Below are 23,771 nucleotides of genomic sequence, written 5' to 3' on the forward strand. Positions count from 1 at the left end.
ACATCAAGATGTTAGAAGTAGTCACAATCAAGCTACATTACAAACAGTATTTTAAGGTGCTTAAAATGTTTTTAGAAGGGCAAAGTGTATGTGGTATGGAAATAGAATAGCTAATTCACAGAATAAAATTAAAACTATATGGTCAGTTTTGAAGAAAGTGCCTGGTCAGCAGCACAAGGTTGACGATATAAAGTCAATTCACAGTAAAAAATAGTTCTGCTACCGATAAATCAGGTATATGTACAGTATTTAACAATCATTTTCTGAGCATTGCTGGTGAATTAAATAAAAGTTTAGTTTCTACAGGAAATCATATAACTTTCTTGGCAAATGCCTTTCCGAGATTCATGTCTGAAATACTTCTCTGTGATACAGACAAGAGGGAGACTGAGTCAATAAGGATAAGGATAAGATCTCTCATGGTTATGATGGAGTATCTAGCAGAATATGAAAGTACTGTGCTGCACATGGTTGTCATGTATTTAGCCATATTTGTAATTTTTCCTTTAGGAATGGTCAGTTTCCTGAGCGATTAAAGTACTCAGTAGTAAAGCCGCTTTATAAAAAGGGAGAAAGGGATAATGTAGATAATTTTAGACCTATTTCTATGCCATCAGTGTTTGCAAAAGTTATTGAAAAGGCTATGTATGTAAGGATAATTGATCATTTTATATCACATGATTTGCTATCAAAGGTACAGTTCGGCTTTAGAAGTCGTTTAACAACGGAAAATGCTATATTCTCTGTGAGGTACTGGATGGGTTAAACAAAATGTTTCAAACGCTTGGCATATTTCTTGATTTAACTAAGGCATTTAATTGTGTAGATCACAAAGTACTGCTCCAGAAGTTGGACCATTACGCAATACGGGGAGTAGCTCACAAGTGGTTCACCTCTTACTTTAGCAACAGGCAGCAAAAGGTCATTATTGACAATGTTGATAACGGTTGTGATGTGGGGTCTGAGTGAGGTACTGTCAAGTGAGGGGTGCCCCAGGGATCAGCGTTGGGGCCACTCCTGTTCCTTATTTATATAAATGATTTACCTTCTAGTATTAAGGGTAACTCTAAAATATTTCTGTTTGCTGATGACACTAGCTTGGTAGTAAAGGATGTTGTGTGCAACATTGGTTCGGTTTCAAATAGTGCAGTACATGACCTAAGTTCATGGCTTGTAGAAAATAACCTAACGCTAAATCACAGTAAGACTCAGTTTTTACAGTTCCTAACACATAATTCAATAAACGCTGACGTTTTAATTTCACAGAACGGACATACGATAAGTGAAACTAAACAGTTCGATTTCTAGGTGTTCAGGTAGATAGTAAGCTGTCGTGGAAAGCCCACGTTCAGGATCTTGTTCAAAGACGTAATACCGCCATTTTTACTATTCGAAGGGTATCAGAAGTGAGTGATGGTTCAACACGAAAATTAGTCTCCTTTGCTTATTTTCATTCGCTATTGTCGTATGGTATTATATTTTGGGGTAACTCTTCCCATTCTAAAAGGATATTTTTGGCTCAGAAACGGGCGGTTCGGGCAATAAGTGGTGTCAGTTCACAAACTTCTTTTCGACCTCTGTTCACGAGTCTGGGAATTTTAACATGGGCCTCTCAATACATACATTCCTTATTGTCGTTTCTTGTTACCAATATTAGTTTATTCCCAAGAACAAGCAGCTTTCACTCGGTTAAACTCGGTAGAAATCAAATCTGCATTTGGATCTGACTTCCTTAACTCTTGTGCAAAAAGGTGTGCAGTATACACCTGCACCCATTTTCAATAAGCTGCCATTCAAATTCAAAAATCTTAGCAGAAATCCACGCGCTCTCAAATCTAAACTGAAGAGTTTCCTCATGGGTCACGCCTTTTATTCTTTCGAGGAGTTCCTTGAAAAATGAAGCTGATTTTTGTTGTATTGCTGATAGCGTTTACTTAAAATTATGGACTGACTTTTTTAAGGTTCATGAACATTTATTTTTATCTGTGATTACGATTATGTTTCCTGTACTGACACGTTCCATGACTTTGGAGATTTGCTCCTTAATTTGGTCCTAGGAAACTTGACGAGTAAATAAATAAATAAACCTGGATGCATTCGTCGGTTGGCTATGGAGAATCGGGATTCCATCAGCATATAAACAGACTGCATAAAAACAATGCAGTTCACGCTAGAACAAGAAAGTAACCGTGCTGTTCGGCCCCTCAAAATCCATAGAATTTGCAACGGCAAATAGGGACCCAACGCCTGCAGGTAAACCACCCCCAAGAAGCACTACTTGTACGCTAAATCCCACCATCAGGCGGCTCATATTTTACACACGCCGACCCCCGAACCCACCGCATCAGTGCAAAAAATAGTAGCAAACAAGAACTGAAAGGCAACGGAAACGACATAAAACAATAAGTTCTACAAGTTCCAGAGGAAGCCAGGTACAGAAAATGACTTTGTGGTCCAGAGCGTTGTCGTGGAGGTGCAACCAGGAGGCTCAATCTCAGTATTAGGGTCAAATTCGTTGAATTCTCGCCCACAAAGAATGGAGGGCCCAAAAAACTTGATGCTGGCTCAGTGCTCCATTGTCGTTTTCCGACAGATGTTAGACACGTACTATTCGATTAGTGGCAGTATGCCTGCTGCAATGAAGCTAGAAGAGCTTCTACATGGCTGTTGTTGAAACTCAAGCATCGTAATGCCACAACTCTCCACTAGATAACATTGAAGTCTGAAATTTCACACAAGCAGTCCCAACGGAAAAGGGACACAATGCTTGCAGTTCTTTTCTTCGTAACTAATTCTTGGAGAAGAACACCGCATGCCACCCGCCGTCACCTCTCCCTCCCCCCCCCCCCCCCCCCCCACACCGCGGACGCCCCTCGCTGATTCCTAGTTGGCTACCAATTAGTAGCAAACTGTGTTATCCATGAATAGTTTGCCATACACCCCATCACTCTCTCCTACCACAGACCAGTAGTATTTCAGGCCCAATAAAATTTAAAAAATGTGACATCAGTGGTGTTATGAAACGTTCAAAAATGCTATATATTTAAGCATCCATTGATAGCTCGTCTTTGCCCAAAGAAAGTTGCTGCAACATGACCGAAGGTCTGCTACTTTAGTATTTAATTGTTTTATGTATTTCGTAAGAGGTGACGTCAGTACATCTAGAACAGTATTAATGTAATGTTCCGAAGGGGCTGAAAAAAAAAAAAAAAACCCTGAAAGCTGTGCGTTAATTTCTCAGTTGTGCTAATATATCTGCTTTCCTTATTTTCTTTAGTAGTGTTATAGTTCCTGAATGAATACATACAGCTTTTGCTCTTGACAGTTTATGAGTGCTCACCCCCAGTCGCCGGCGAGAGGAAGAGGTGTGACGTGGAGGCGCCACCCGCGCTCTCCCCGAAGATGACGCCAGTGCTGGGGTCCCCGCCGAAGGCCGCGATATTCCTCTGCACCCACTGCAAAAACAGCACCTGGTCTTTGAGGCCCGCGTTGCCTGGGATGTCAGTGTTCTGCAGGCTCAGGAAACCTGCCACATGACGACACAAAATTACCAAATACGATTTCTGTAAACATATAGACCATCAGTCGTAATCGATCTCGTTTATCCTCCATACAAACGCCTTAACATTCAGTTTCTAATTTTTTCGCTATGCAACAAAGTGACTAACATAATTACACTCATGTTCATAAATTAAGGATATGACCATTCGATGCATCTGACCTGAGTCGTCGCACAGTGGCGCTGGCAGCAGTCCACATACGCAGAGGTGTGTTGGTGCAAGTCAGATTACAGTGAAAAAGTGGTAATGGCGACTGTGTGTTGAAAATGACTCAAATAACACATACTGGTGACATTATGAGGAGTAGAATACTAGGGCGACTGGAGGCTGGTCAAACACAGCAGGTCGTAGCACAGGCACTCCGTGTGCCACAAGATTATGGCAACCACGGGACCTTACCGCAACCACTGGAATAGATGTCTCCGGACACACAGTCTACAGACGACTGAACAGACATGGTTTAATCGCCCGGAGACCTGCAAGATGTATTCCACTGACCCCTGGTCAAAGGAGAGCCCATAAAGCCTGGTGTCAAGAACACAGTACATGGTCATTGGAACAGTGGTCCCAGGTTATGTTCACGAACAAGTCCAGGTATAATCTCTACAGTGATTCTCGCCGGGTTTTCCAACTGGCGTGAACCAGGAACCATATACGAACCCCTTAATGTCCTCGAAAGGGACCTGTATGGAGGTCGTGGTTTAATGGTATGGGGTGGGACTATGACTGGTACACGTACATCCATGCATGTCTTTGACAGAGGAACTGTAACAGGTCTACATCGACATCTACATTTATACTCCGCAAGCCACCCAGCGGTGTATGGCGGAAGGCACTTTACGTGCCACTGTCATTACCTCCCTTTTCTGTTCCAGTCTCGTATGGGTCGCGGGAAGAACGACTGTCTAAAAGCCTCCGTGCGCGCTCTAATCTCTCTAATTTTACATTCGTGATCTCCTCGGGAGGTATAAGTAGGAGGAAGCAATATATTCGATACCTCATCCAGAAACGCACGCTCCCGAAACCTGGCGAGCAAGCTACACCGCAGTGCAGAGCGCCTCTCTTGCAGACTCTGCCACTTGAGTTTGTTAGACATCTCCGTAACGCTATCGCGGTTACCAAATAAGCCTGTGACGAAACGCGGCGCTCTTCTTTGGATCTTCTCTATCTCATCCGTCAACCCGATCTGGTACGGATCCCACACTGATGAGCAATACTCAAGTATAGGTCGAACGAGTGTTTTGTAAGCCACCTCCTTTGTTGATGGACTACATTTTCTAAGGACTCTCTCAATGAATCTCAACCTGGAACCCGCCTTACCAACAATTAATTTCATATGATCATTCCACTTCAAATCGTTCCGCACGCATACTCCCAGATATTTTACAGAAGTAACTGCTACCAGTGTTTGTTCCGCTATCATATAATCATACAATAAAGGATCTTTCTATGTATTCGCAATACATTATATTTGTCTATGTTAAGGTTCAGTTGCCACTCCCTGCACTAAGTGCCTATCCGCTGCATATCTTCCTGCATTTCGCTACAATTTTCTAATGCTGCAACTTCTCTGTATACTACACCATCATCCGCAAAAAGCCGCATGGAACTTCCGACACTATCTACTAGGTCATATATATATATATATATATAGTGAAAAGCAATGGTCCCATAACACTCCCCTGAGGCACGCCAGAGGTTGCTTTGACGTCTGTAGACGTCTCTCCATTGATAACAACATGCTGTGTTCTGTTGTTAAAAACTCTTCAATCCAGCCACACACCTGGTCTGATATTCCGTAGGCTCTTACTTTGTTTATCAGGCGACAGTGCGGAACTGTATCGAACGCCTTCCGGAATTCTAGGAAAATAGCATCTACCTGGGAGGCTGTATCTAATAATTTCTGGGTCTCATGAACAAATAAAGCGAGTTGGGTCTCACACGATCGCTGTTTCCGGAATCCATGTTGATTCCTACAGAGTAGATTCTGGGTTTCCAAGAACGACATTATACTCGAGCAAAATACATGTTCTAAAATTCTACAACAGATCTACGTCAGAGACATAGGTCAGGTGTATCGGGAAGTCATTTTGCAACAGCATGTCCACCTTTTCAGGGGGTCTGTGGCTCCCATCTTCCTCCTGATGGATGATAACGCACGGCCCCACCGATCTCCCATCGTGGAGGTGTACCTTGAATCAGAGGATATAAGGCGAATGGAGTGGCCTGCCCATTCTCCAGACCTAAACCCCACCGAGCACGTCTTGGATGGTCTCGGTCGACGTATCGCTGCATGTCTTTGAACCCCTATGACACTTCAGGAGCTCCGACAGGCACTGGTGCAAGAATGGGAGGCTATACCCCAGCAGCTGCTCGACCACCTGATCCAGAGTATGCCAACCCGTTGTACGGCTTGTGTACGTGTGAATGGTGCTCATATCCCATGTTGATGTCGGGGTACATACGCAGGAAACAGTGTGGCGTTTTGTAGCACATGTGTTTCGGGACGGTTTTCTCAACTTATCACCATTACTATGTACCTACAGATCTGTGTCATGTGTGTTCCCTATGGCCTATGCTAGTGGCGCTAGTTTTGTGTAGTGCCACGCTGTGTAACACCACATTCTGCAATTATCCTTAATTTACGAGCATGAGTGTATGTTGTGTATGACATAGCACACAATGGCAAGGGGAGGTGGGCTACAGAGTGGTGGGGCGACTGTCATCGTAGGAAAGCTGGCAGGAGCAGAAATAATTAGCGAACAAGTTAACACAGCAAACAGATGATGGATTTCTCCAAGTGAATGAAGGCTTGTTAAGTCTAATGCAGCAAGAATCAGAGTCAGCTCAAACAATAGCAACTAGGATGAGGCTCGCTGTATTATCATGAACGATGGTGTTGTAAACATGAGGCTTAAAGTGCAAATGGATTGAGTGGCCGCTGTTGGTCGTCTTGTATTTCTACAGCAGAGGGGGCTCGTAATCTAGAGCTGCTGGAGTCATGGCTCAGCGGGTATGCACCATTGGATCCCGGATATCCCACGAGACCGTCGTCGGTGTCTAATAGAAACTTGCAATTCCCTTATCAACTGTAGAGCGTCCATGTGGTGTTATCGATGTGTGATATCAAAATATATAGGATTCTACAGATAACCATAGAAGTTTCGTTCGTATATCTGAGAAAAAACTGATGAACTGAACCATCATTTTTTTAAATACACTGCCTGACAAAAAAAAAAAATGAAGTACACTGAAAGAGAGGAAGAAACGAAATGAAACCTCTCAAATCGGGAGAGAATATAGTGTTATTTCAGTGATTACAAAACTGTATGAAATTTAGGAAGAACTTGGCAGTATGGCGTTGTATTCCCTCTGGCCTTTACCCATGCACTGATTGGGTTAGAAAGTGTATCGTAAAACCTTTGTATCTTTTGCAGAGATCAAATGGCCCCCAACTGTTGCAATTCATCCTTCATATCCTGAGTACGGACACTGCGACTGAGTCGACATCTGACCTGGTCCCACACATGTGGTTTTTGGGACAGAGGTGTGGAACTTGCTGGCCACATGAGTACATCTGCATCACGCAATCAGTTCTTAGAGTCACGTTTTATATTTGGAGGAGTGTTATACTGTTGAAAAATTGCACCGACACAAGACCAGGGACCTAACAGACCACGCAACGACACTAAACACGAACAACAGTAAAGTACTTTGTGGCCATTCTGTCTGTCACTTGTCTGCTCATTCACATGCAACTCTTATCGTTTCACTGCCCGCCGAGGAAGTGCAAATGTACGAAATTGTATTGACATGTCTTCCAGGTCTTTCACTTCTTTTTCTCAGACAGTGTGCATTGTTCAAACACACTGGACACAGTAACACAGTAAGGGACCCACCAAAGCTCAGAGTTAGCATCGAATTTCCAGAAAGAAAAGAAAAAACGCGTTGCCTACATGTGGCATATGAATAAATCGTCTCTGGGAATAGATAAAAATCAAACGGTTTGTTTAAAATTTATCTTCACAGCAAAAATGTCGGTGTATGCTGAAACGTGCATATCACAGGGAGATTAGAGTTTCTTGGCCTCTGCTCGTTCATATACATTCTTAGATTCTCTATAATTCTGCCTTTTACAACTGTGTCACGTTCTTCAGGGTAAAAGGAGTCTGTTTTGACATGCTTGCTATTTGCTATCTCTCGGAAGTGTTTGCGTTACCTTTCATCACCTGGACACAGAATCATGACTCGGTAGTAACAAAGAGAGTTTTTTTTTTGTCGTGGTTGCTGGTGACAAAGATTCGGGTGTATCGTTATGCTCCGATATGGTGTATGGATAGCATAAGGACGCGTGAAAACTTTTGGGGTAGATCGATTGTAAGCAGCCACGCTCGAGGCAATGCTGCAGATCGTTACAAGGTTCCCTTGCAGTCGCCCTGAGTCATGTTTCGCACACAAAAGCGTCTTCAGAGACAGGCTACAGCTGTAGAAACGTTTGAAAGTTACTGCTCGGTGATGAGTTTCCAAAAGCAGAATGCCGCAACCCTAAAAGAAGTCTAAAAACCGCCTGTGATGCTTAAAATATTTTAAAAATACGAACATAACACCGGTAGTTGAATATTTAGTGTCAACGTCATGTGACTGTGAAGTATCTGGTTCAGATCACGTATTTTACTTTTAATCAATTTCTATATACATTATCAAATGGCAAATATAGGCCCATAATTTTGTTTTAGAAATAGCTATATCTGTTTCATTTATGCTCCTAAGAATTTGTTACAGACAAACGAAATATCTTATTAATACCTTGCTATAAATTAAAAGAAAAATAATAAAGATGTACATCAATAATACTGAAAAATCTTAAGAAACAAAAAAGTATTTCTTCTCTTGTATTCGACGTTTCGCACTCTAGTATCAAGCTATAATCTAACGTGAAAACTCACATTCTCATATGAACGGTAATTGAAAATAGCACTGCGTCGTCAGGCCACGAGTGGCCTACCGGGACCATCCGACCGCCGTGTCATCCTCGGAGGAGGATGCGGATAGGAGGGCTGTGGGGTCAGCACACCGCTCTCTCGGCCGTTATGATGGTATTCTTGACTGAAGCCGCTACTATTCGGTCGAGTAGCTCCTCAATTGGCATCACGAGGCTGAGTGCACCCCGAAAATGGCAACAGCGCAAGGCGCCCTGGATGGTCACCCATCCAAGTGCCAACCTCGCCCGACAGCCCATAACTTCGGTGATCTCACGGGAACCGGTGTATCCACTGCGGCAAGGCCGTTGTCGTAATTAAAAATAACAGCTGCTATTTTTATTAAAAATTATGATGAAGTATATGCTAATTAACACTTCCATTTTTAACAAACGTGGAATTTAAATGAAAGTAAAAGTGTTGCTACTAACTAGAACTAAGCCAGTAAATCCGAGATTACAATATTTGTACTTTGGTTTAGAAAATTTATGTCTAGGTACTGACGTTCAAATTGTACTATAATTATGAAGAAAATCTAGAAGGACAGAACAGTCCGTGATGTCTCCTTCGGAGAACGGTGTCATCGAAGTCCATGTAAGGAAGTATTCTGCGCGAAGCCACTACCTTTCTGAAGTAAACACGGTAACATTTGTATGGTATCTGTTTAAACATTTCTCATTCGTTCTGCAGAATGCCATATTGTGCTGCTTTTACGTGTGCAGAAACTCGTAGAAGTCAAGGTATTGTATTTCCACGGAATGAGGAAAACGGAAAACAGTGAGCATTTGCAGTGAACAAAGGAGCTATAACATACATACGCAAAATAATCCTTTTGGATTTGTAGTTGCATTTTCATTTTTATTACAATCCACTTTATCACGCTTCGTTTCCATTTGGTTACTACCGCTGAGGGTCCGCGGATAAATTGTTGTCACATTTGTTTCGCATTTGTTTTCGGTTAATTGAGCAATGTTCACTGTGAGTAAGCGGACAGTTGAAGAGTCTTTGCTTAACAAAGGATCTTGGGTGAAATAAGGCCGCCTTGTGGTTGTAAGTATTCCTCTTCATATAAGCTCTCTATTGCCGTCCAAGCCTGTAGTACCATCTACTGGCTATTCGCATAACTTATGAAATACGTGATCTACAACTTTTTATAATGAAATGTTAACTTCGTATCCCAATCTTGAATACATGCTGATAGAATGACATGAAAATTTAAAACCAAACATTTATTTTCTATCTGAAAATTTTTGAACATCGCAAATTTTGGATAAGATTCAAATAGGCATTGTCAAAGTTTCGAAATACTAATTGTATACGAGAGAAGCAATAAGTGCAAGACACGAATGAGGAGAGCAAAGGTCGGTGGTGTGCTAAAGCAGCCGGCCACTGTGGTCGAACGGTTCTAGACGCTTCAGTCCGGAACCACGTGGCTGCTAGGGTCGCAGGTTCGAATCCTGCCTCGGGCATGGATGTGTGTGATGTCCTTAGATTAGTTAGGCTAAGCAGTTCTAAGTATAGGGGACTAATGACCTCAGATGTTAAGTCCCATAGTGCTTAGAGCCATTTTAACTACTTTTGTGCTGAAGCTACAAATAGGGCTACCCTCAGCACTGAATTTCAAAGAGAGACAATTAAAAATTAACGTTGCAGTTCAGCGGACGCTGTTTTAACTCTGCTTGCCGCCAGTTCCACAGTACGGGATAGTACGAGGGTCGTTCAATAAGTAGTGCCCCACATTAAAAAAAAAGTCATTAATGCACATAGACATACGTCCTTCACATTTGAAGTTTTTTTTCTGTGCGCCGGTGAAGTTTGAAACTGTTCTGGCAGATGGCAGAGCCGTAGTACAGCGTCAAAATGGGGTCTACATAAGACCCACTCTACAAGCAGCATGCTGTTATTGATTTCTAGTGTGCAGAAAAAGAAACCGTTGTGAACATCCACAAACATTTGTGTGCAGTGTATGGCGATGCTGCAGTTGATAGTACAGTTGGGCGATAGCTAAGAAAAATTACAGCCTCAGGAAATGCAGAAACAGAGCTCCACGATCAGCCACGCTCGGGACGTCCTGCCACAGCCACTGCTCCAGACGTTCTGAATCATCCGGATGCCATTACTCGTGCCAACCGCCGCTTAAAGATTACCTACGGGGAACATGCTTTGAAGATGACGAGAGTGTCAGTCGTCCAGTGAAAACATGGCTACGCGTACAGGACAAGAGCTTTTACCAGCAGGGAAAACATGCGCTTCCACAACGTTGGCTTACGGCCATTGAACGTGATGGAGACTACGTAGAAAATTAGTACACGGACCAGACATGTTCATGTATATTCTGATCAAATTCTGACTCTTAACAATAAAGCATATTCTCATAAAATAAAGTGGAGCATTTCTTATTGAAGGACCCTCATAATTAGGTATATGGGCCATTCTAAGAACTGAAACTGTTGAACTGAAGAGTGTAGTAACATAGACGTATCTCCATACTATTTCGCACACAGTATTGCTCGTAGCAGCTTTTACTTGAATCTGAAAACAGTGTTGTGCATCTACATTGCATTTGCGTAGTCTGTATTGTTCATTCCTATTACTGTGCTATGTAATTAGATTTAAATGGTGATGAAAATGTACTTGAAGCCTGTATATTTTTGACGCTCATGAGCAAACGTATTTTTTTCATCTTTTTTGGTGCATTCTGCCGGATATGACGTTACGCTACTGTGTGAAATACGGTTATGTAACATGACGTTGCCAGCATTTGTGCTCTGTGGTTATTATGTTGTTGCCCGCCGGAGTGCCCGAGCGGTTGTAGGCGCTACAGCCTGGAACCGCGCGACCTAGGCGGTCGCAGGTTCGAATACTGCCTCTGGCATGGATGTGTGTGATGTCCTTAGGCTAGTTAGGTTTAAGTAGTTCTACGTTCTAGGGGACTGATGACCTCAGAAGTTAAGTCCCATAGTGCTCAGAGCCATTTGAACCATATTATGTTGTTTCTTGTTCTTCACAAATGCACTACAATGAATTTAAGTAACTGTTACTCTTAATTATAGGTAATTAATAACACAGTAAATATATCTTTTGAGAGACTCTGAGAAAATGTGTGCCATTGTGACGCAATATAATATGCAGTACAAATCAGCCATATTACTGAGGCTAGGTATTTCGAATAGATCTCTATCACGGTAAGGAGACGTCGATATGCCTTCTGACGTATACTATTAATAAATCATGATAAGATTATAGCCAATCGTAATAGAGAAATTTGCTGATACAGAGGCTGACAATTTAGCAAAAATCAAATCGCTCTGAGCACTATGGTACTGAACTTCTGAGGTCAGCAGTCCCCTAGAACTTAGAACTACTTAAACCTAACTAACCTAAGGACAGCATACACATCCATGCCCGAGGCAGGATTCGAACCTGCGACCGTAGCGGTCGCGCTGTTCCAGACTGTAGGGCCTAGAACTGCTTGCCACCCCAGCCGGCACAATTTAGCAATTTCTGGTGTGGAGACTTCAGGACATCACCTCATGTGACCTTTAGGCATATAGGTTCAGCCTTCTGAGGCATTACTTGTGAGGTTTTCACATGAATGATATCTCGTAATTAGTTAATTAATGAATATCAGCTCCTGTTGATACTAAGTTCTTTGTTTTATTCCACCATTGTTTTCAGTTTTTGCATTGAAGCCATATCTCATGCAAATCCGCAAATGGTCCAACAGTCAACCAACGTTAAATGATCCTAATAAGTGTTGATTTATTGTCCTGAACTGGCTTTCATGTTGGCACAACAGTCTACTGGAGCTCAGAATATATGCCACTAAAGACGAACGTTAACGGTAATGTTCAACTTTACAGATGCGTTCATATGAGGTGCATTCAAGTTCTAAGACCTCCGATTTTTTTTCTCCGGACTTGAAAGAGATAGAAAGATGCGCATTGTTTTAAAATGAGGCGTCGTTCATTGTCAATACGTCCCAGAGATGGCAGCACCGTACGGCAGATGGAATTTTGCCACCAGAGGTGAGGTTGAGAACTGTTTTAAATACTTAAAATGGCGACGTTTTCCTTACTTGAACACCGTGCAATCATTCGTTTTCTGAATTTGCCTGGTGTGAAACCAACTGAAATTCATCGACAGTTGAAGGAGACATGTGGTGATGGAGTTATGGATGTGTCGAAAGTGCGTTCGTGGGTGCGACAGTTTAATGGAAGAAGAACATCGTGTGACAACATACCGAAACAACCTCGGGCTCGCACAAGCCGGCCTGACGACATGATCAAGAAAGTGGAGAGAATTGTTTTGGGAGATCGCCGAATGGCTGTTGAACAGATCGCCTCCAGAGTTGGCATTTCTGTGGGTTCTGTGCATACAATCCTGCATGACGACCTGAAAATGCGAAAATTGTCATCCAGGTGGGTGCCACGAATGCTGACGGACGACCACATGCCTGCCCGTGTGGCATGTTGCCAAGCAATGTTGACGCGCAACGACAGCATGAATGGGACTTTCTTTTCGTCGGTTGTGACAATGGATGAGACGTGGATGCCATTTTTCAATCCAGAAACAAAGCGCCAGTCAGCTCAATGGAAGCACACAAATTCACCGCCACCAAAAAAATTTCGGGTAACCACCAGTGCTGAAAAAATGATGGTGTCCATGTTCTCGGACAGCGAGGGCGTAATCCTTACCCATTGTGATCCAAAGGGCACTACGGTAACAGGTGCTTCCTACAAAATGTTTTGAAGAACAAATTCTTTCCTGCACTGATCAAAAACGTCCGGGAAGGGCTGCGCGTGTGCTGTTTCACCAAGACAACGCACCCGCACATCGAGCTAACGTTACGCAACAGTTTCTTCGTGATAACAATTTTGAAGTGATTCCTCATTCTCCCTACTCACCTGACCTGGCTCCTAGTGACTTTTGGCTTTTTCCAACAATCAAAGACACTCTCAGTGGCCACACATTCACTAGCCGTGCTGCTATTGCCTCAGCGATTTTCCAGTGGTCAAAACAGACTCCTAAAGAAGCCTTCGCCGCTGCCATGGAATCATGGCGTCAGCGTTGTGAAAAATGTGTACGTCTGCAGGGCGATTACGTCGAGAAGTAACGCCAGTTTCATCGATTTCAGGTGAGTAGTTAATTAGAAAAAAAATCGGAGGCCTTAGAACTTGAATGCATCTCGTATTTTACCCCTCTTATAGATAGGAGTACACTGCGGTTATCTCATGTCAGTTAAGTTATGTGTCATACATGTAAGCTACAGAAGCGTAATTTAACTGCACGCTCTCATGAGCAACTGAATTAGACATAGCTGTGTTGTTGGAGTGAGTGAGTGAGACAGAGACATAGAGAGACAATTTCTCCACAGAAAAGTAAGAGTTCTGTGCGTACATCACAACTTAATCGGTAGTCACCGTGACTCGAACGTGTGACGTCAGCTTGCTTTATCGCGACCTGGCCTTCCATGCCCGGTACACGGTTCACTCCCCCTTGGACGTCACGCAGACACTGTATTTTTCGATGGCCACTGTGCCCAGGGCGTGTCATTTCGGAGTAAAAGAGAGTGCTGCCACTGGCTGTCACTGGCAACAAGATTTTCACGATTACCGCTGGTGGCTGCCGCGATCTGTAAGAGCCTCGGATCAGGCCAAGTACAGCGGATCACCTGTCAGTTCAGTGATGGAAACCAAAAACTGGTGATCAAACGTTCAAACTAGGGCTGTCTCCTCGCTAAGGGATACTGGAGCCTCTATGCCCTCACGTGTGCCTCTGATCGCCACAAGCCACGGAGCACAGAGTTCGCCACTAGAGCAGACACCGCCACTGGACGATCGAAAATGAGGAAATATTGCTTTCACTGATAAGTTCCGGTGTAGGCTGGTGCACCCCGAAGTCTAGGTACGAGTGAGTAGGCTACGTCAGGGTACAAGTACATCCGAAGTATACGGAGAAATGTAGTTTTCTTACCAAACGGTGACAGCATAGTGTGACCTCCAGTGTAAGTGGTTTTGTTTTGTTGTGGTCTTCAGTCCAAACACCGGTTTGATGCACTGTCGAGACTAGTTTATGGTGTGGAATTTTCTTTCTCCCTGCATAAGAATGGCAACCTACATCTAGTTCAACCTGTTTACTTCAGTCAAGCCTTAGGTTCCTTCTACAATCTTTACCCCTCGTGCTTCCTTCCATTACCAAACTGATAATTCATCGTCAGGCCCAGGCTGCACCGTACCAACCGAGCTCATCTTCTAGGCAGTTAAGGCTATAAACTGCTTTTGTTCCCAATTCTGTCCTCTAACTCCGTACTAGTTACTCGATCACACATCTAATGTTCAGAATTTTTTAGTAAAACCAAATGTTAAAACCTTACGTTCTCTTCTTGTCTGAACTGTCGATAGTCCACGTTTCACTTACGCAGAAGACAACAATACATCTAAATACCTTCATAAAATTGTTCCATATACTTAAACTTACATTTGATGTTAACAAATTTCTCTTTCTGGTACGAGTTTCTTTCTACTACCATTCTGCATCTTATGCAGTCTCTACCTTGGCCTGAGTCAATTATTTTGCTGCCCAAATAGTAAAACTCACTGTAATCTAAGTCCTTCAGCGTCGCCTGATTTAACACGAGTACATTCAATCCCTTTTTGTTACCTTTGTTGATATTCATCTTACAATCTCTTTTCAAGAATCCCTTCCTCTCAACGATTCTTAAAGGCTTTGCCGTTTCTGATAGAACCACAATGCAGTCGGTAAATGCAAAAGCTGTAATTCATTCTGTCTGGGGTTAAATTCCTTTCCGAATCCCTCCTCGGTTTCCTTTACCTCTTATTCAATGTACAGACTGCATAACAGCGAGAACTGGTCAAAACCCTGGCTCCCTGCATTATCAACGATTGATTCTCTTTCATGTCCTCCGACTCTGATAACTGCAGTTTTACTTCTACATAAATGGCAGGTAACATTTCTCTCCCTGTATTTTATCGCTGCTGCCTTCGCAGTTTCAAAGATACGTTCCAGTCAACAGTTGCCGAATCTTTTGCTAAATCTATGCTATAAATGTAGGTTTGCCTTTCACTTTTATTCTAGGGAAATCCGTCAGTACTGTTTCGCGTTTCCTTACATTTTTCCAGGATCCATACTGATCTTCCAAGAGGGCAGATATTGACAATAACTCCATTCTTGTGTAAAAAAGTTTGTGTCTGGATTTTACCGCCATGGCTTATCAAACTGACGGTTCGGTAATATCCCAATAATTGCGTTCCTCGAAACAGTAATAGCTTTCCAGAATGAGATTTTCACTCTGCAGCGGAGTGTGCACTGATATGAAACTTCATGGCAGATTAAAACTGTGTGCCCGAGCGAGACTCGAACTCGGGACCTTTGCCTTTCGCGTTCAAGTGCTCTACCAACTGAACTAGCGAAGCACGACTGACGACCGGTACTCACAGCTTTACTTCTGCCAGTATCCGTCTCCTACCTTCCAAACTTTCTTTCAGGAGTGCTAGTTCTGCATGTTTCGCAGAAGAGCTTCTGTAAAGTTTGGAAGGTAGGAGACGGATATTGGCAGAAGTAAAGCTGTGAGTACCGGTCGTGAGTCGTGCTTCGGTAGCTCAGTTGGTAGTCTGCGTTCGGCAGGGCAGCAGTGCGCACCGCGCTCGGCCGTCCACGCCGCTGCGCCCGCGGAGTGTTTTGTTTACATCGTCGTCACAGCGATTCTCAGTCGAACACGCTCTAATGGCCAACTCTTACAGGAAGAACACTCTTAAGTTCACCTTCTCAAATGAATACGCACTGGCCGTCGAACGCTTCCTACGCGAAGACGTGAAGATCCCCCGTGACGAACTCATCGGCATACACCTATCGATCATTAGGAGCGTCGTTTATGTTAAGATGACTTCTGACGCTGCCTGCAATGAGATTATTCAAAGGACGCGACATGGACTAAAATTTCGGCACTCCGACGGAAACGTCGGGCCTGTGGATGTCGACCATGCAGGACTTGGCCTTCGGACGATCCGTGTATTCGAACTGCCTTTCGAGGTAAATGAAGATGAAGTCATCGCGGCGCTAAGCCCGTTCGGAAAAGTCCAGAGCCACGTAGCCGAGACATGGGCACAGTTTACGACGTATCCGGTGCTTAATGGTGTGAGACAAGTCCGAATCGATCTCAAACGGCATGTTCCATCGTACATTTCTATCGGCGGCTGCCGCGCGGTGGTCATTTACGACGGACAACCTCGAACATGTTCCGGTTGTGGCAAAGAAGGCCACGTCCGTAATGAATGCCTGCAACGCCGCATCACACAAGTAAGGCCCGACGATACGAACACCGACAGAACCACGACCACCCTTCCAGTCACCTATGCGGCGACACTGCACGTCCAGCCCACACAAGACGCCGTTCATGAGCGTCTCTCTGGTCCGATACACTCGGAGGCGTCCCAGCACCTTGACACCGACGATGCCGCCCGTGAACATGTCCAACAGCCGGACACACCCATGCTAGAAGATCACAAGGATGCCAGTGAGAGTGTTCTGGGGAATGACGACCGCATCATAGCACCCGCGGCTTTTGTACCCGAACGACGTGAATCTCTTCCTTCCTCAGACACCGAAACTCATTGCCGAAAGCAGAAGTCGCCCAAACGACGAAAAAAACGCCGCAAGACATCAGAATCAACCATTGAGCCCCCTCCGCAGGACGAAGAGATGGCACATCACTCTGACGGAGAACACGATAACACTTTCTCCTCTGCCACGGAGACGCGTCATCCAAAAGACGGTGAACCGTCCAACAGAGAGCGTGCGCAAGCCCCGCGCCCTGAAGCCATGGAACATAGCACGCCTGTTGTCACCGACACAACTGAGCCGACTCGGCCGGCGCTGCCACCTCTCGCCGATGTCAAACCTGTCGGACATTTTTCATGGGCGGATGACACGGATTTCCCACCTCCATCTGATGCGGAAATGAGATCTGTTCCTCCGTTAGACCAACACTAAAATGGGGGAAGTTTCTACGGCGACTACTGCGACTTCTATGGACTTCCAGCATCCACCACAACAATCTTCACCAGCCACGACCCTATCGGCAGCACGAATCTCCCATCAGGCGTACCGAATAGCTACTATCAATACTAATAATATCGGCTCCCACGCTAAACTTCAACTGCTCCGTGACACGCTAAGAGCAGCGGAAATCGACATCGCCCTGTTACAAGAACTGAGGACAGCAACTTGGGCTGGGTGTTATGGATATGAGACGTACGCCGCCCCTGCAGCTATGGAACACACAGGCGCAGCCATCCTCCTCCGAGAAGGGATTGCAGTTTCCGATGTCGCATACCTCCCAACAGCGCGAGGGGTGGCCATCACAGTTGACGGACTCAAAATCATTAATCTGTACGCCCCTCGGGCACTGATAAACGGAGGGATCGCTCCCAGTTCTACGCAGAAGATATCACACCTTTATTCCTCGGCCGATACGATCATCTCATCGTAGGTGGAGATTTCAACTGCGTTCTCGAGCGCACAGACCAATACCCCCATTTCACCACATGTCCGGAACTTCGCTTCCTCGTCCGCCGCCTTCGTCTCCTCGACACTTGGCGAGTGGTACACGGCGACCGCCCGGGGTATACACACATTACGAGCCACTCCGCCAGCCGACTTGACAGAATATACATCTCTAACGCTCTAAAATCAGTTCTCCTCGACGCGGAACGTTGGCCGTCTGCCTTCTCGGATCATGACATCTACATCTGTACCATGAACCTACGTTGACAATCTATATGGCGCAGTGCAGGACCTTGGAAACTCAATGTAGCACTACTGCGGGACCCTGAATGTCGACAACAGGTCACCGACACGTGGCACACCTGTGTTCAACGAATTACGCGTTACGAGACCACACTGCAGTGGTGGTTGCTGTGCGCCAAACCGGCCATCCGACGCACATTGACACACTTTGGCAGAGCCAAAGCCAGGTGGAATCACCATACAACTGATTTCTACTATAGCGCTCTACGTGAACTCATGGATCAACCTCCATCCCCGGATCGTCTAAAAGAAGCTCAACGCATTAAGGCGAAGATTTTAACCTTGACCAGATGTCGTCTAGAGGGAGCTATTGTACGAGCACGCAGCCAAGATAGGATTAACGGTGAAGAACCTTCTATGCATCATATTATTCAAAATGTTCGTCGACGCCGACAGGCTTTAATGACAACTTTAGACTTACCTGATGGACGCCGGCTGACTTCGCAAGCTACCATTGCGGATGCATTCACAACGCACTATAGGCTTTTATATCAAGAGGTACCTGCCGGTGCAGAAGCCATTGCTGAGGTTACCCAGGAGACACTTGGTACTCTAAACGCAGCAGCTGCAACCCTCCTGACTTCTGAAGTGACCAACGACGACGTCCAAGGCGCTGTGGCTAAAGGGTCTCTGAATCGATCTCCCGGCCCGGATGGTTTACCTCTCGAATTTTACAGAACCTTCCAAGATTTGATGATGTCACGATGGAGGGACATGTACTGGGAACTTTTGTCCGGCGCGGCGAACCCGCCACCAATGTTCATGGAAGGCTTACTTGTACCAGTCCCGAAACCCGCAGGAGGAACACGACTCGACAGTTATCGGCCGATCACGTTACTCAATTCCGACTTTAAGATTTTCACACGCCTTCTAGCAGTGCGACTCAAACATGTCTTACGAGACATTGTTTCCCACGAACAAACATCTTTAGGCGGCGATCGTAATATACAGACAGCCCTCAGTGAATATCGAGATGTGATCGCTGTGGCAACACACTCGAGGCTGCCAGGCGCTTTAATCTCCATCGACTTCAAACAAGCGTTTGACCGCGTCAATCATGTATTCCTGAACGCAGTGATGAACCGAATGGCAATTCCCCCGACGTTCACGCAAGTTGTTATGCGGCTCCTTCGTGGAGCAACGTCCAGACTTCTCGTCAACGGCAGACTTACAGAACCTATACGGATTGAACGCTCAGTACGGCAGGGTTGCCCCTTGTCGACGGTGCTTTATGCCATTGCGATGGAACCACTCATTTGCGGATTACGGCGACGTTTGACAGGTATTCCACTCCGGGATCATATGTTCCGCTGCCGAGCTTACGCGGACGACTTGGCCCTCGTCGTACGTTCAGCGGCCGACGTACAAGCTGCGATGCAGTGGATTACCCGTTACAGTGAAGGGGCAGGGAGCGCTATCAATGTGGCAAAATCATGCGCCATGAAGATCGGCCGCGGCCTTCCCGCAGACAGCGTCGTCCCATTTCAACTGGTGGACACTCTTCGCTGTCTCGGTTTGGTGTACACGCGAGACATTCGCCGCACCTCGGCGATCAATTATCGGGCGCTGCTGCAACGCATCCGGGCCAACATACAAAATCACATTCTACGCCCGCTGAATATGTGCCAGAGAGTCACCTTCGTCAATAACCATCTGGCAACCCGGATACCCCATATAGCGCAGATTCTGCCCATCACTGCGACAATGGCGGCCAGATTACAGGCGGCTTTCGGCTATTTCATTTGTTCTGGACACATATTCAAAGTCCAGTATGAAGCTCTCACCTTACCGAAGCGGGATGGTGGCCTCAACCTGGTTAATGTGAGAGCCAGGACTACGGCACTTTACACCAATACTGTGCTCCGGTTATGGAAAAGCCAAAATGCTAGTTTTACTGGAATGTTGACCACCGAGCTCGCACCTGTTTCGAGACGCCCACCGACGTCTTTGGCGCACATCCCACCTCCGATGTCACATATCGGCCGTTTCTTTTTGGAGTACAGCTACATATGCACCGAGCTCCCCAGGACCAGGAAGACGACCACCCGTGACATCTACCGCCTTCTCCGAAAGTCTCCACCACGCAGCCCCGCCGAAACACGTCAACTTCAGGTTTCATGGCCTACAGTTTGGAAAACGATCCACCAACCATATCACACCACTGACACCACCTCTATGTGGTACCTTCTCGTCAACGGCAAGTATACTACAAGACAGAAACTGCATCGTATCGCACTGGTGGACTCACCCCTGTGCCTCAAATGCAATGTCGAAGATACAGATTTACATCGTTTTGAGTGTGGGCCAGCAGCAGCTGTCTGGACCCTCGTACAGAAGATTGTGGCATTCTACCTCCGAGTACCACCACATCATGTTCCTCCTACTATGATGATATATCCTGACACGACATACTTTCCACCGGCTAAGTGGCACGCCGTCACATGGATCAGTGGCATGGCTGTCAACTACCTCTTCCGGGACGACATCGCCGATCCGGCGGACTTCTGGACACGCCTCCAAGTACGTCACCACACCCTTCGCCGACATCGACACAATCGGGCCACTTTCGCGAACTATTTACAGAGTATTTTCACCAACCCGCCTCAAAGCTGGAATCTCAACGAACATTTCCAGCCAAGACTGGACGATCCCACGTTCCCCTTCAATGGTCAATGATAGAATGCATTTTGTTCTGATGGCGCGCCAAAGTGGAGCATGGCGCGGAAAGTATTCCTATTTTATTTCACTTCTCTTTTCTCCTCCTCTTCTGTTTTTTTCTCCTTATACATGTTTATCCCTTTCACACATAGCTCTCTATCTGCAGCCTATTTGTTTTTTCTTTCTCCTGTGCTCCCCCAGAACAAAAACAAAAAAGACTAAAAAAAAAAGAGTTTGCTGCTGATGGTGAGACTGTATACTCCTTTATGTTAACAAAAAAAAAATAGAAGGCCTTTGCGGAAATATAGCTACCTCTTATGTTTTCCATTTTCAAAGGGTATTGTGTTATTTTATGAAGAACGTGGTCTCTTATTTTCATGCACAAGAGGTTTTAATAAATTTTCTTATTTAAAAAAAAATGGTAGAGCGCGAAAGGAAAAAAAATAAATAAAAAGAAAAAAAAGTTGGTAGAGCGCTTGCCAAAAAAAAAAAAAAAGTTGGTAGAGCACTTGCCCGCGAAAGGCAAAGGTCCCGAGTTCGAGTCTCGGTCGGGCACACAGTTTTAATCTGCCAGGAAGTTTCAGTAATAGCTTTTCTTTTACAAACAGATTGTTCAGTCATTCATTCATTCTCACTGGTCATACCGGACTCGAGAGTCCATTATCGCAGCAACGTACTTTCGCCATCTGTTCCTGTCTTGGACTACTTCCTTCCATTCCCCTTCAATAAGTAGGTACCTCAAATCAGCCTTCTTATTGTCCTCGCATCTACGCCTCGGTCTCCCCACAGGACGTTTACCCTCTAAGTGCCCCACAAGTGCTCTGCGCGCTGCCCTGCCCTCATCCATTCGAGCTGCGTGACCCGCCCATCGCAGCGTACGTGATTTAATAATACTGATTATGTCAGGGCTTGAATAGAGTTCGCGAACCTCTTCGTTATGCAGTTTTCGCCACTCTCCGCTAATGTCGTCCCCTTTTGCTCCGAAAATTTTCCTCGAAATTTTGTTTTCAAATACTCGAAACGTCTTTTCATTTTGCACAGTGAGATACCAAGTCTCACACTCATACAGCAAAACTGGTAGAATAATAGTTTTCTATATTCTAATCTTTAAGTTCCTAGACAATATTCCGTGATGAAAGTAATCTATTCAGTGAGAAGAAGAACGCATTTCAAGCCCGTAATCTCTTCTTCAGTTCGGATTCAATCTCATTTCTCGAAGTGATGCCTCTGCCTAGATATTTAAATGTGTTCACTTTTTCAAACTGCATGGCTCCAACTCTTAACATTTTCTGATCTACTGCTTTTGGAATTCTAGTAGTAACCAGGTATTTAGTTTTGCCTTCACTTATCCTTAGACCTATATCTTCACTAGCCTTGATTAACCGATTCGCATTTGTTGTTACAGATTCTTTCCTATCGTTTATGATGTTCAGATGATCTGCATACCCTAATATCTTAATATTTCTATTTAACTCCACACCTTCTGAATTATCTGCTGCCATTCGTACAATATATTTTAGGACTAAATTAAAAAGTAGTGGAGACAGGGCATCTCCCTGCTTAAGTCCGTTCTTTGTTACAAATCCTTCTGTCTCCAATTTCCCCATGCGTAGTCAACCTTTTGTGTTTTTCAAACTCGCTTCTATAAGACTAACATACTTCTTTAGTATTCCAAGTTCCAATAGAATTCTGTACAATTTTGATTGCAATACTGACTACAAATAGATTGAACTATTTAAAATCTGAGGGCGATGTGATTTGCTTCGGCATCAAACCAGATAATAAATCGCTAACTGATTTATGTAAATACCATAAAACACTTTTGGATTTATCTGATTTTTTTTATTTAACGCCTAAATCGTGACTGCACCCCATAAAAGCCTAAACGAAAGGATTAACTTACCAAGGGCACCGAGGCGATAGGTGGTTGTCACCAACACAACGCCCTTCTCTACAAAATAGTCTGGAGTGCCGCTGGAAGACGACCCAACTGCGAAGGCACCGCCATGGATGTAAACCATGACGGGGAAAGGACCGCTCCCCGTAGCCGGCGCGTACACATTGAGGTAGAGGCAGTCTTCGGCTCCGGCAGCGGGTAGCAAGCCGAGAGCCGATCGCTGGGGACACTGCTCCGCGAAGGACAGCGCGTCTCGAACTCCGGACCAGGAGGTCGCAGGCTGCGGGGCCTGCGGACGTCAACACACGAGGCAAGGAGTGGCTCAAATTACCAGTGTCTCTCTAATGGAAGACGTGTTTCTGCAAAAATTGCAGTATTAATTGACTAAAATATCGAAAAGCAAGAAAACGTTCAACGTTTATTCACTTGATTTTTTAAGCGCTGAATTGTGGACCCCAGGCCGTCGCTAGAATCAGATCACACAGCTTACAGATTACGGTAAAGATATATTTATTTTCTAGCGATAGTGGTGAAGTAAAACGGTACAACCACCTGCTTAGGACACTGACAGAAAAAAATAACACCAAGAAGAAGTTATGCGACATAGACGAAAGTTGGCAGACGTGTTTCTACATCTGAAAGTTGGTGACTATTTTAACACGACAGTGTATTTTAAAGGGAAGAGAGACTTTATTCAGTCAGAGACATGCGGCCGCAGACGCACCGCCGGCTGTTCGGATCGGGCCAAATCCGTGTTGACAACTGAAAGTAGCTTGTCAGGAGCACGTGGAGGGCCAGTTTCACACCATCGGGTTATCTCGGCACTTCCACTCGCCGCTAGGGCGACCC

The 23,771-nt window shown here is 44.9% G+C and overlaps 1 protein-coding gene across 1 annotated transcript in view; it reads right to left on the reverse strand.

Annotated features, from left to right (window-relative positions):
- Positions 1-23,055, reverse strand: part of LOC126282383 (cholinesterase 2-like) — a gene marked incomplete at its 5' end in the record, with an annotated part of 117,565 nt that extends 94,510 nt beyond the window's left edge. The window contains 2 exons of the mRNA XM_049982039.1: positions 3,341-3,526; positions 22,929-23,055. Coding sequence (XP_049837996.1) covers positions 3,341-3,526; positions 22,929-23,055 — 313 coding nt within the window. The remainder of the gene's footprint in view (positions 1-3,340; positions 3,527-22,928) is intronic.
- Between the last annotated feature and the right edge of the window lie 716 nt (positions 23,056-23,771).

This window comes from Schistocerca gregaria, chromosome 7, assembly GCF_023897955.1.
Source record: "Schistocerca gregaria isolate iqSchGreg1 chromosome 7, iqSchGreg1.2, whole genome shotgun sequence".
NCBI lineage: Eukaryota > Metazoa > Arthropoda > Insecta > Orthoptera > Acrididae > Schistocerca > Schistocerca gregaria.